This window comes from Elaeis guineensis, chromosome 3 (genome assembly GCF_000442705.2).
Source record: "Elaeis guineensis isolate ETL-2024a chromosome 3, EG11, whole genome shotgun sequence".
NCBI lineage: Eukaryota > Viridiplantae > Streptophyta > Magnoliopsida > Arecales > Arecaceae > Elaeis > Elaeis guineensis.
The window spans coordinates 101,734,331-101,748,178 of record NC_025995.2 but is presented as its reverse complement, the minus strand read 5'-3'; the positions used below and the strand labels follow the sequence as shown (position 1 = coordinate 101,748,178).

The 13,848-nt window shown below is 34.0% G+C and overlaps 1 protein-coding gene across 1 annotated transcript; it reads right to left on the bottom strand.

Annotated features, from left to right (window-relative positions):
• Positions 1–11,177: 11,177 nt before the first annotated feature.
• On the bottom strand, positions 11,178–11,791 carry LOC140856300 (uncharacterized). Its single transcript, XM_073253410.1, has 2 exons — positions 11,621–11,791; positions 11,178–11,477 (listed from the first exon to the last, which is right to left on the bottom strand). The coding sequence occupies exons 1-2, from the start codon at positions 11,789–11,791 to the stop codon at positions 11,178–11,180; spliced, it is 471 nt and encodes a 156-aa protein (XP_073109511.1).
• Between the last annotated feature and the right edge of the window lie 2,057 nt (positions 11,792–13,848).

Genomic DNA, 13,848 nt, shown 5'->3' with positions numbered 1-13,848 from the left:
AATAAGAAACAAATCAGATTGAGAGAAGAGAGAGAGAGAGGCGTGAGAAGAGGAAAGCACTTTCCTCCTCCCTTGGCGTCTCCCTTGTGCCCGCCCTTTTCTCCTTGCCGTAGGGCCCAACTTGGATGTCTTCCTTGCTGGTGTGAGGCATCACACCAGCATCTCTCTTCCCTCATTTGGTTGGATTGTAAAGCTGATTTGATCGAAGTTCATCTCGCTTTCTTACGTTGTCTGGTGTGTATGCGAAGTAGAGGGTCTGTACTTCTAAAACTCCGTGAAGGTTCATTTTAAATTTTTAAAGATTTGATCTCTATTTTTATTATTATTCAAATAAAAATTTAATTCTTATTTATGTAGATTAATAAAAAATTTTTAGATATAACCTGGGCTATCTGAAGAGAAACAGTTTCTTTTTCCTTCAATTGGCATCAGAGTCAGATTTTTGATACATACATGCATAATTAAATTTTTTTAGATTATTTATATATTATATATAATTAAAATTTTATATTAGATATTAAATTTAATTTAAATCTATTTATATAAAATTTTTGATCTGATTTTGATTGGATTAGATGAGCCTAATCAATTGTTGATTAAAGTTGTTATAAGATTCTTATAACAGAATTTTACTGTTGCTAAATTTTTGATGGAATAATAATATAAATTTAAATCTATTTTAAATTTATTTTAATAAAATTTTAATATTATTATTTTTATTATGAAGTGAGACTTATTTTAAATCTGAATTGGATCCGTTTTGATAGATATTTAAATCTGAATTCTATCGAAAATCAGCACTACACTAGAATAGATTTTACTATAAATTTATTTCTTATGCATTCATATTTGTATCTAATTAATTTTATATATGATATCAAATCTAAAATTAATATTTTATAATCAATATAAGATATATTTTAGATCTGATATGATATATATGATACATCAAATCTAATTAGATTAGATAAAGAACATTATTGATAAGATTAAAGACATGTTCGTCATATAAAATTATTTTATCAAAATTACATATTGATGTGATTACATATGAAATTAGATTTTAGATCTTAGTAGTATAGTACCAGATTGATAAGATCACTAGACCATCCAGTCATAAGAGATTGAAAAGATTAATCTCTCTTTTGTCTATTCGATGGGTTCTCTTATGATGTGTAGGGGTGTCATTGTGATTCAGTTTCATGAAAAAAAAAGTAAATAGATTTTTATATATTATTTTAATCATAAATATATTTAGATTAGATCTAAAGTAATTTATAATTTATTATAATAAGATAAAATTTAGATATAAAATTATTTTAAATCAGAATGGCATATTATATTAGATGTAATCAATATGGATCTAAAAGTTATCATGATGCATAAGATTTATGTATGAAGTTTAGATCATACCTATGCATGTTTAATTATTAAATATATTATAAAAATTTATTTTCATGAATTGAACATATGGTATGCTTCACCTAAAATTTTGATAGATTGAATTAAGCTTTGAATGATCTAGATTTGAGAATTAAAAATCATTAAAACACCACATAAATCGAAGGGCAAAAGATTAGCTTAAATCAAGTCTTTTTAATGGGTTAGACCTAGGGTTTGAAAAACATATGGATCAAGTAGAGAAATTGATTAAATCTAATCATGTTGAATTAGATTAGATCAAAATTTCTCTAGATCAACCTCAATAGTTGAAGTTTGATCAAGTCCATATTTTTGACTTAATAAATGGACTATGATCATGGCTCTGTGGTTGAGCTCGAATCTTTTGGTGGATCAAATCGAATCTAATTAATCAATTGGTGTCTAATATAAGTTTGACAGATTCGATCAAGTAATTTTTAATTGAAAATTACTCATCTAGATGCATTTACGGTGAGTTAATGGCACATCCCTCTCACTGATCTCACTTACCTGGCCAATATGGTAGATTATGTTTTGATTAGGTCACTAGTCGATTCGTGTAGACCCATACCATTAAGATTTAGTATGATTGATTTAGGTGTCTTTGGACCAGCTTGTGTCTAATCCTCCATATGATTTGGTGAAGTCAGTGGGAGGATTTACAGCTTGCAGGTCAACTTCTTCTCTTATTTTCAGATCAATAAAATTAAATCTTCTAAATTATTAGGTCTATAAAATGATAGAGTTATGAGATAACTTGATCATAGCCTCCCATTAAGGTGCATGATAATGAGTCCAATATTTCAAATAGACATTGTAGACGCCACACGTCTGGTGTCTATTACGTATTGAAATTATCATTCATCATATGACCATCATAATATACCTTCAGATCAATGCTCAGGTTGGTCGAGCCACACTCAGGCCTGGATATCCATTTGTTGGATGCATTTGTGTTGTCATGTTAATGGTTGGACTTAATTAGAATTTTTAGTGGAGGTGCCACATGCCTACTGAAGAGATACCTCGGGCAAAACTTAATTGCTAAAAATTATTTGGAGAAATAATTGGTTATGAACCTACCCATGGATGCACTAGGGTTGGCCGAGCCACACTCGGGCCTAAATGCAGTCTGTGTGGATTTTAGTACTTACTAAGAAATTAATGTAATTCCTCAAGTTAGAGATAGAGGCTACCAATTCATAAAAATAATGGAAGAATCTTTAGACTAAAGTCTATGTCTTTAGGATGAAAAAAGTAATTCATATACTAATAGACTTTTATTTTTTCTTTCAGTTATGGCCAACACACTATCCCTCTGTATGCTGTTGGATAGCGACAAGCTCACCGGATTCAACTTCGATAGCTGGTATCAAAAGTTGAAGATCGTCTTGGAGCACGAGAGGATTCTGTATGTCCTTACGGATGAGGCACCTGAAGAACCTACTACAAACACTCCTCGTGCTGTGAGAGATACTTACATGAAGTGGCTCAATGATCGAACGATTGTGCATTGTGTGATGAGGGTAGCTATGAACGATGAACTTAGCTATAAGTTCGAAGATGCGCAGTCAGAGGAGATCATTCAAATATTGAATGAGTCATTCGGCACCCCTGAGGATGCGGAGAGATACAAAATCTCCTGCACAGTATGCGAGAGGGTGCTTCAATCATCGATCATGTACTATATATGATTGAGCAGATTGAACATCTTAGCAAACTTGGCTTTCTGTTGCATGAATAGTTAGGCAAGGATGCTATCTCAATTCGCTACCAAAATCTTACCTGCCCTTTCTCAATCATTATAGAATTACAAAGCCTGCAGTAAACTATCATGGTTTGCTAGAATTACTGTAGATTTTTGAGAAGGACCACCAACTTCAGAAAGAGCTGGTGAATTTAGTGGGAGGTTTATCTGCAGATCGTCGATCTTCTAGGAGAGAAAAGAAGAAAAAGGTGCAAAAATCTCGTGCCGTCGATCCTAAGTAGAGAAAATCATCAAAAGTTGATAAGAGCCAGGTAGAATGCTTCTTCTGTAAGAAGCTGGATCATTGAAAGAGAAATTATCCTGCTTACATAATCACCCTTGACTCAAACAGACCTAAAAATTAGAGAAAGAAGCAAATGATTGCTTCACAAGGTACTTATATGATAACTCTTTATAATTTTTCTATTTGTGATACTACTACCTAGGTATTAGATACCAGAAGTCTGATTAATATATGTAATTCATTGCAGGGACTGCAGATAAGTAGAAAGTTTCGTGAGGGCGAGCGGTTCCTGAACATTGAAGATGGAAGTCTTGTTTCAGTTCTGGTCTTGAGAACTTTGCAACTTGTCTTCGAGTCCAGTAGTGTCATGTTAGATGATTGTCATTATTATCTCTCCTTTCTGATAAATGTTATCTCTATAGGTCTTTTGGCCAAACTTGGTTTCAAGTTTATAATAAAAGATGATTTTTGTGATATCATTATGAATGATACTACAATTATGCGTGGATAATTAAAACATGGCATATACATAATATCACGATTTGTTGGTGTAATGTACACAGCCAATAAACATCATAAATTAGATATATCAGTGAATCCTACTTTTGGTATTGTAGGCTTGGTTATATGAATAAGAGTAGGATTGATAGGTTGATCAAAGAATGTATCTTTGAAATAGATGATTGTGAATCATTGCCAACCTGCGAATCCTGTCTACTTAGTAAGATAACTAAGTCATCTTTTAAGGGAAGAGGTGAAAGAGCCAGCGATGTCTTAGGTCAAAACATACTGATGTATGCGGACCTATGAACATAAGTGCCAGAAGAGGATACTACTACTTCATTACATTTACAGACGACCTATCGAGGTACGGATATATCTATCTTATGAAGCATAAGTCAAAATCATTGAAAATCTTCAAATGATTCTGTGCTGAAGTAGAGAAACAGACTAGAAAGAGTATTAAGATCATTCGATCAGACTGAGGTAGTGAATACCTCACCAGTAATTTTCTAACATATCTAGAAGAGAATGAAATTCTCTCATAGTGGATCCCTCCTAGAACACCACAACATAACGGAATGTTCGAAAGAAGAAATCGAATCTTGTTGGACATGGACCGATCTATGATGGATTTTGTGAGTCTGCCAATCTTCTTTTGAGGATATGCACTAGAAACTGCTTATTATTTTGAATAAGGTGTCAAGAAAGTTTGTCGATAAAACTCTATATAAGATATGGACTGGATGTAAGCTGGTGCTTTCACATCTTAGGGTCTGAAGGTGTCCAGCTTATGTCAAACGTTTAAAGATAGATAAGCTTGCATCTAAGTTCGATAAATATTTATTCATAGGATATTCAAAGAAAACTAAAGGATACTACTTCTACCTCACTGCAGAGCAAAAGTGTTTGTTAGCAGCAGAACAATCTTTTTGAAAAAAGAGTTTCTTAGTGAAGGAGCTAATGCCTGTAAAATTAAACTCGATAAAATTTAAGAGGTGGAAGGACTGACACACATAGAATTGGATTTGATTGAAAAATTGAATCCGAAGCCAATAGAGACATCATTAAGGAGATCCGATAGAGTACCGCATCAGTCAGACAGATACTATGATTTTTTGGTCTAGGACGATGATCCCATTAAACTTGATGAGAACAATGAGGATTCGATCACCTATATGGAGGCCATGCAAAGGCCTGACTCTCAAAAATGGCTTGAAAGCATGAAGTCCGAGATGGAGTCCATGGAGAATAATGGTGTAAGGATACTAGTTGATTGATCTGAAGGGATAAAATTCATAGGGTGTAAATAAATTTTTAAGAAGAAAAGAGGAGTGGACAGAAAGGTAGAGACCTATAAAGTCTGTCTAGTTGCCAAAAGTCAGTATTATGGTATTGACTATGATGAGACATTCTCTCTTGTGGCAATACTCAAGTCCATCTGGATTATACTTACTATCGCTGCACACTTAGATTATGAGATTTGGCAAATGGATGTCAAGACCACTTTTCTTAATGAGGAGTTGGAAGAATAAGTGTATATGATACAGTCTGAAGGATTCACATCCATAGATGAGTCGAAAGTATGCAAGCTGAATAGGTCTATTTATGGACTTAAGCAGGTATTTAGGAGTTGGAACATACATTTTGATAAAGTGATCAAAACATATGACTTCGTTAGGAACGGAGAAGAGTCTTGTATCTATAAATGGGTTAACGATTCTATAGTCATCTTCTTTGTACTATATGAGGATGACATACTGTTACTAGAAAATGACTCCCGACTTTACAGAGTATAAAGCTGCGGTTATCATCATAATTCTCCATGAAGGACTTGGGAGAAGCATTCTACATGTTAGAAATTGCTATGGTTTCATACGTATAGTTTAAAATTTTTTTAAAAATTTATGTAGTGAAAATAAATAAATTAAAATATTTTTAATTTAAAATATATACCAAATCTAATTTGAAAATCATGCATAGGATCTTGATACGAACATGCTATCTTGATCTGAAATCTAAAAGAAAAATCAAACATCAGTAAAATAAAATCGAAGATCAGATCTCCATATCTTTGGATCTTACAAATGTTTGGATTTCTGATCGTAGCCGTGTATATATTTGACCTCTGTTGGTATCCACATGGAGATGCCTGATCAAAGCACCGAGATCACCGGTGTGCTAGCACCTTACAAATCTCACTCCTCAGCCTTGGATTTGCATCTTTTCTTCTAGATCTCGAAGAAGAAGATTGCTGTGCGAACTCCTTCATGCAGATCCATCGGGATCTGAATCAGATCACTAAAAAAAGAAGAAGAACCTTTCTTCTTCTCTTCTTCTCTCTCTTTTTCTCTCTTAGATCTAAGCACCATCAGATCTTAGGCGTGGAAGTTGAAGGAAGAAAGCAAGAAGGCATCCCCTTGAGAGGTTTTTGCAAGAAAGAAGACCATCTCACATATATCTCATGCCACCTCTCCTTCTCTTAATTTTTATTGCACACACCCAAAAATTCAATGCGCAAACCCTTCTTAATACTTGATAGATCTAATCTTATTTGATCTTAGGCGTTCATATCAAAAAGAAGGGATCAGATGTGTTGAGATAAGGGAAGAAAGAAAAGGAGATGTCTTACACACAAAACTAGCCCATATCAGATTAGATTTAATCTTATTTTGAATTAAATTTAAGTAAGAATTAAATCTGGAAGAAAGAGAATCGCAGATAAGGTGGGGCGCTAACTATTAGCGCCCCCTCCCCTTCACGCGTGCAAAAACAAAGGGTGTGCATCTTCACGTGCTCCCTCCACTTCTCTATGTAAAAATTGGAGAGAGAGTCTCAAAAAATCTAAGCTCTCTGAGTCATGGTTCATCTAATTTAAATTTGATCTCAATCGAATTCAAATCGAGTCCGAATTGAGTCAAATTCGAAAGGCTGTCAAGCTTGATCCAATCAAACTTAAAATCTAAATCTGATTTAGATAATTGAATCCAATTAATATTAAATTAAATTAAATTAAATTAAATTTGATTTAAATTAATTAAGACTTAATCTATAATTTAATCAGCTTTAATAAAATTATAATATTTATAATTAAGTCCCTACGCTAACAATTAGTAGCTGCCAAAACTGTAATGCTTACAAATTAGTAGTTTTTAAAATTCAAACTATCAATCCAATTGATAATTCAAATATGATCCAAGCTATTAATCAGATCATACTCATTTTGTATGTGATCTTTCAGATTCTATTCTGTCTGGTAGTGAGATATACTATGATCTCTATCACAGTATCATCGATACTCTTTTCGATGGGCTAAAATAATTCTAACTCACCTCAATAAGGATCATTGATCCAAAAATGATCCTAGTGAGTTCTCACGATCCACCAATGATGCCTAGCAGTATATAGTAGCAATCTAATAGAACTGAAAAGATGAACCCCGAGGTTCAATTATCGTGTGATATAATTCTTCTATCGTTAGTCTCGACTAGATGGAGATCATGGAGAACTTGTCAAATCTCATTGTCAGTTATATACAAGATTGGCTCGACTCAAGTTCATCTGTGAATCTCATGAAAATTGTTTGTCAGTATTCACACTTACTATGGTCAGAGATTTTCTTAACTCAATCTTACAAGTCGCATAGGACTACTCCTTTTCTATCAAGGTCGACAGATTCCATCTAGGTGCATCCTACTCCAAACAGTAAATCTAAATCTACAATAGCCAACATATACAGCAAAGATCCGAATGGCTAGGGACCAAAGAAATGTGCAGTTAAACTAAGTAGCCTCGCTGCAAATAGCTAACACACCGCAGATCAAAGGATCAGTCACACCACTGCAGCATCGAGAAAATCACTAACGAGTGAGTAGATATCCAAGTAATTTTTCGTATTGGTCACGCTCAGTGCAAGTTGTTCTCTAACAACCATTTGCACTCTCACCCCAGTGTCTCTACACTGCAGACTCGAGATTCATCTGTGCTAAAGGAAGGTGATCCGTGCACCGATCTTGAATAGATTAATCACTGTCCTCACTGATGATCTTTCGATTGAGAGCATTTAGAAATTAACCATTAATGATGTATGTCTCAAATTCTCAATCTCTTGAGAATATACAAAATCATTTTTGTTAATTTTATGGATAAATCATGGACACATAAGACATGATTGGTTATCAAGACTGCCGTCAAGTACAAAACATGCCTTAGAGAAAGGTATATGTTAGCCAAGATTGACTTATAGGGCACACATTTAACACTATATCTTAGGGATGAAAATCTATAGGGATAGATTTAGAAGGTTACTTGGATTGTCCTAATCTACGTACATCGATACTGTATTGAAGAGGTTGAATATGGATAATTCTAAAAGAGGCTATTTTTTGATAGGTCATGGAATTACTCTTTCCAAGAAAGATTGTCCGACAACTCTTGAGGAGAGAAAGCATATGAGTAGAATACCATATATTTCAACAGTGAGATCTATCATGTATGCTATGACATGTACGATGTCGGATGTGGCTTATTCACTAGGGGTAGTGAATAGGTACCAGTCTGATCCAAGTGAGAAGCATTGAAAGATTGCGAAAGTAATTCTTAAATATTTGAGAAATACTAAAGACAATGGCTTATCTATGGAGACACTGATCTGAAACTTGTAGAATATACTGATTTTAATTTTTAGTCAAATTGTGATGATAGCAGAAGCATGTCGAGCTATGTATTTATCTTGAATGAAGAAGCTGTTTGATGGAAGAGTTTCAAGCAACATACTGTGGTCAATTCTGTATGCGAAGCGGAATACAATGCTGCATCAAATTCTGTAAAATATTATATGTCGCTATCATCTGTATGAGAGATCGTAAATCGAGATGATGTCGAGCTTCAAAAAATTGATGGAAAGGAGAACCTAGCTGACCCCTTCATTAAAGCTCTTGAGATTAAAGAGTTCGATGATTTTAAATGGAAGATGCGTATAAGACACTGTCCTGATTGGCTTTAGTCCAAGTAAAAGTTGTTGAAAATTATGTTCTAAAATCAATCATGTGACGATTGAGTTTCTCTTTATATATAAATTATTGATTAATGAATAAAAATTATTCTGATATTTTTTATCATAAAGTTACATCTTTCTTGAACTCTTGTGTTGTGATGAAGTCCTTAGAACTATGTTAGTATACGATAAAGAGAGGATTTATCATATAATTCTTAAATATGTTCGCGATCAAATGATGTGTCATTATAGTACGATGATATTTATCGAGTGAAGATCATTGTGTGCCATATGAGTTGATTATCCTCTTAATCAAGAAATATGGTGATACTGATATGGCATACAAGTGAGATGTAGGAGTATATTATCACTGAACAAGTGACTCACCTGCTAAGCATTCTGCTGTCAAGAGTTACTTGCAAAGCATATAGGTATAAGTGTCCTTCAAACCTAAGATCACCATAATAACTTGCAAGCAACTCATTATGCTTTGGTGCTGGACTATCTAGATTTCTAATACAGTGACGAAAGACTACTGGATACAGTCAAGTACCTATAAAATTTATGTATAGATCAAGATGGGATTGATCCCTCCGAATTATTGAAGTTGATGTATTATTGTATTTCAATTTAGTAAAACTTTGATCAGGATAATTCATGAAATAGATTTGAAAGATTGAAATACAATATGGATGAAGCAATCTTGGTTGACAATTAACCTGAGACCATCCCAGAGCAATCTGGATCAAAAAGATGAATTATACGGTAACCATGTGCATGGATTCTAGAATATTTTTTTGCAATAATTCAACCTATCTAGACATCGAAAATCATTGCTAGATAGTATCTCGATTAGTGCAAAAATTAATTTCTGTGAAACCGGCTTAGTGTTTGAATCTATGGAGTCACACACATAAGTCAGACACCATAGGAAAGTATTAACCTCTGTTTACATGTTCAATTTAGAAGTACTTGACTTGATTGAATATATAAGCTAACTTGATTGAAAATTAAGTTATGGATCAAAGAAAAGTGATGTGTTGACTATGTCTAGCTAGTACTACACATGTGGTTCATGTTCAATCTCAGAGATGAACAGTTTTTGATCTATGATTCATGGAGCATATAAGAGATTGAATTTAAGTGTTAATTAATTTTAAATTAGATCAAAATTAATTAGACTTAATTGGATCCAATATTTTAAGTTATACTTAGTACAAAAATTTTAAAGAGTTTGAGATTGATAGCCTTTCAAAATTATTTCGAACTAGCTTCAAATTGGATTCAAATCGAATTTATTTTGGATGAGATATTAGGAATCCCACTTGCATTGAGATTTTTCTCTCCTTTGGGCCAATTAGCACCTGGTATGGTGTTGGTTGTGGGCATCCCATATGGGTGTGGGAATGGATGCATTGTGAGTGCCTTGTGTGGTTCTAATTCTATCTTATGTAGGAGTCCTTCTTTCATGAATATTAGACTGATTCAAAGCATGTTTGAATTAGGAGTCCTATACTTATTGAAACATAGGAATCATCTATAAATAGAGAGGATCTCTATCTATGGATGTATTGAAATCAATAAGAAACAAATCAGATTGAGAGAAGAGAGAAAGAGAGAGAGAGGTGTGAGAAGAGGGAAGCCCTTTCCTCCTCCCTTGGCATCTCCCTTGTGCCCGCCCCTTTCTCCTTGCCATGGGGGCCATCTTGGGTGTCCTTCTTGTTGGTGTGAGGCATCACACCAGCACCTCTCCTCCTTCGTTTGGTTGGATTGTAAAGGTGATTTGATCAGAGTTCATCCTGCTTTCTTGTGTTGTCTGACATGCATACGAAGTAGAAGGTCTGCACTTTCAGGCCTCCATGAAGGTTGATTTTTAATTTTTAGAGATTTGATCTCTATTTTCACTATTATTCAGATAAGGATTAGATCTTTATTCATGTAGATTAATAAAAAAATTTTAGATGCAACTTGGGCTATCTGAAGAGAAATAGTTTTCTTTCTCTTCAGAAGGTATGTACCAATGATGACTGTAGCAATCCTTACTCCATTGCCAATGCACAGGATCATTTCTTCTTCCCTCAGCCCTCTACTTTCTATCAAATCTTGCATAGAATTACATATGTGAGCACTTGATCTAGAGTCTAATATCCAACTAGTAGAGAAAATCATAAGGTTAGATTCAATAATGAGCAAATTGGACTTACCTTTCGAAGGTGCATCTGCCTTTGTTTCTTCAGGCTCTCTAGATATAGTAGATAGTTTCTCTTCTAATAGCCATCATTATAGCAATGAAAATACTTTTCCTTGCCAGTAGCAGCCTTCTTAGGAGTGTCCTTCTTTTTCGGCTTGCTCTTCTTTTCCTTTTTCTGTTTCTTCATAGGCCTTTTCTTCTTCCAACTAAACTTTCTTTTGGAAGGACCCTGCGCCACAGCAAGAATAGTGCTGGTCCTTGAACTCTTCAAAGTCCCCTCATTACTAATCAACATGTTCATCAACTCAGGTAAAGTGTAGTTCAATTTGTTCATATTGTAATTCATGACAAATGAAGCAAATGAACTAGTAAGGGACTAGAGGATCAAATCCACTTACAGTTTTCTATGAATAGGAATGCTCAGCTTCTCAAACTGTTCAATGTCCTTGATCATTGTCAAACAATGATCATGGACGGATTGCCTTTTGTGCATCTTAGTATTAAAAAATTTTTAGATACTTCGAAGCACGCAGTGCAGCTATGCTCACCATACAACTCTTGAAGGTAAGTCATCGTGGCCTTAGCAGTAGGCATATCCTCATACTGGCTATGTAATTCATTTGACATCGAAGCCAATGTGTAACACTTTACCTTATTGTCATCTTCCATCCATTTTTCATGTGCTGCCATCTAACGGGCACTTGGATGGTTAGGTAGAATGGGGGGATCCTGATCGAGTACATAGTTCAACTTCTTTGAACTGAACATAATTTTAAGGTTTCTGAACCAATCCTTATAGTTTAGGCCAACTAGTCAGTTGGACTTAAGAATATGGGCTAATGGGTTGGAGGCTAACATGGTTAATTGCGAAGAGTAAAGATTCAAGTTAGATGATTATAATCAATTTTAAAATTTATTCTAAAAATTTTAATAAATAAATTAGACTCTCACTATTTGTACGGATCTCTCACACTCTTCCGTGGAGATATGAAAACCCCTACGCGACTAGGATTCCTAGTGGATACTGCGGTCCCATTGATATGCATGCACCTTATCGTATCTGAAATAATGGGCTACGCTATATCGATAAGTGGACATTATTATCCAATACTTCTCAAGCATGATGCAGCAATTGGTCTCAAGTTATGGAGCCTCAACGTGCCCGTAATATTGGCCCAATCCCTAGTTAAGTCAGATCCACCGTTTAATGCATAGATAAAGCCATCATTAGGTCCCTCACCATATCGAAATATTGAGCCCAATCCCATCATTACCTAGTAACATCTAATGCTAATAGGGTGGTTGTATTTTTTCGATACAACTGAACCACTATATGCAGCCAAGAATAATCAACACCCGTAGTACGCTCGCACACCTATAATGGTGGAAGACCTAAGATTTAATATTTGTGAAAAGATTTAGGTTCAAGTCTTATCTAGTCAGCACAATCTCATGTCTGACAGACCAAATTTAGATCAACATAATCTCATGTTTGACGATCTTAGTTGGCATGGGTGAATATGAATGACTAAGTAACCTTATTCAAAAATTAATCAACCAAATTGGTCAGGTAAGATAAGTGAGATCAGTGGGATGGTCTGCTGATGCTTGCCTTAGACACCATCAAAATGGTCAGATAAGCATGCTCCTAATTAAAAACCATCGATCGAGACTTACCTTATACACCAATTGATCAATTAGAATTAAATAGATCAGCTTAGCTACTCGAGCTCGATCCACTAAACTAAATTCGATCTTGAGTCAATCAATTCATATCAAAATATGAATCGATGTGATCAAATATAATTAAATTCAATTTTGAGCTCCTTTGATCTAATCCTAACCAACTATTGATTAGATTCGATCAACTGCTTAAAATCGATAATGGGTTCTAACCTGATTCAATCAATGCCTATATTGTAGTCCAATCACTAGACCTAATTGTTCAACCCATACCATTATGCATAAACATAAAATTTAGATTCTAAAAATAATTTTTAGATTATATTTTATTGCATGAATTAATGACTTATGATCTCGAAATAATTTCATATTTAAACCTAATGTTATATATCAAATATATGATGCTTTAGATCAAAAACTACAAAACATATTTCACATGTATGATTTTCAGACCTAAGATTAACTAAGCATATATCACATACGTACAAAATTAGATCTAAGATAATGATTAAAATACTTTAAAAATACTTTTCAAAACTCATTCGCATCATACTAGGACAACCTTTACAATATAAGGGGTAAACCTTATACCAGGACAATCTTATAGCAGTCTGATGCGAATCTTAATCATTTTAATTTCAGATCTAATATGAAACATGATATATCTAATATATCAATTTTTAGATCTAAAGTTATTGATTTATTCATTTTAAAAATTATTTTTAAAATTGATCAATCTTGTGCTAGGACAACCTTTACAATATAGGAGGTTAACCCTATACCAGGACAACCTTATATCAGTACAAGATCGATTTCTATTAATCATAACTATCAAATCAAAAATAAAAATTAGATTTAAATCTATTTCATACATGTTAAAACCCTATAACTTTGATGCCACTATTGGACTTAGGTGATTTCAGCATGCAGAATTTTTTTTCATCTCATGAAAATGAAGTGGAAAGCATAGATTAAAAATTTTAACCTATTGCATGCCCTAGATCTCATCTAATATCACCTAAAAGGGATCTCACATGCATGATAAAATTAGATTATAGATCTGA

Excerpts from the sequence above, each read along its gene's own strand:
- LOC140856300 (XM_073253410.1), bottom strand. The coding sequence starts at position 11,791 with ATGGCAGCACATGAAAAATGGATGGAAGATGACAATAAGGTAAAGTGT. Across the intron at positions 11,478-11,620 it reads GCTGCACTGCGTGCTTCGAA|TCCCTTACTAGTTCATTTGC; the intron begins GTATCTAAAAAT and ends TTGATCCTCTAG.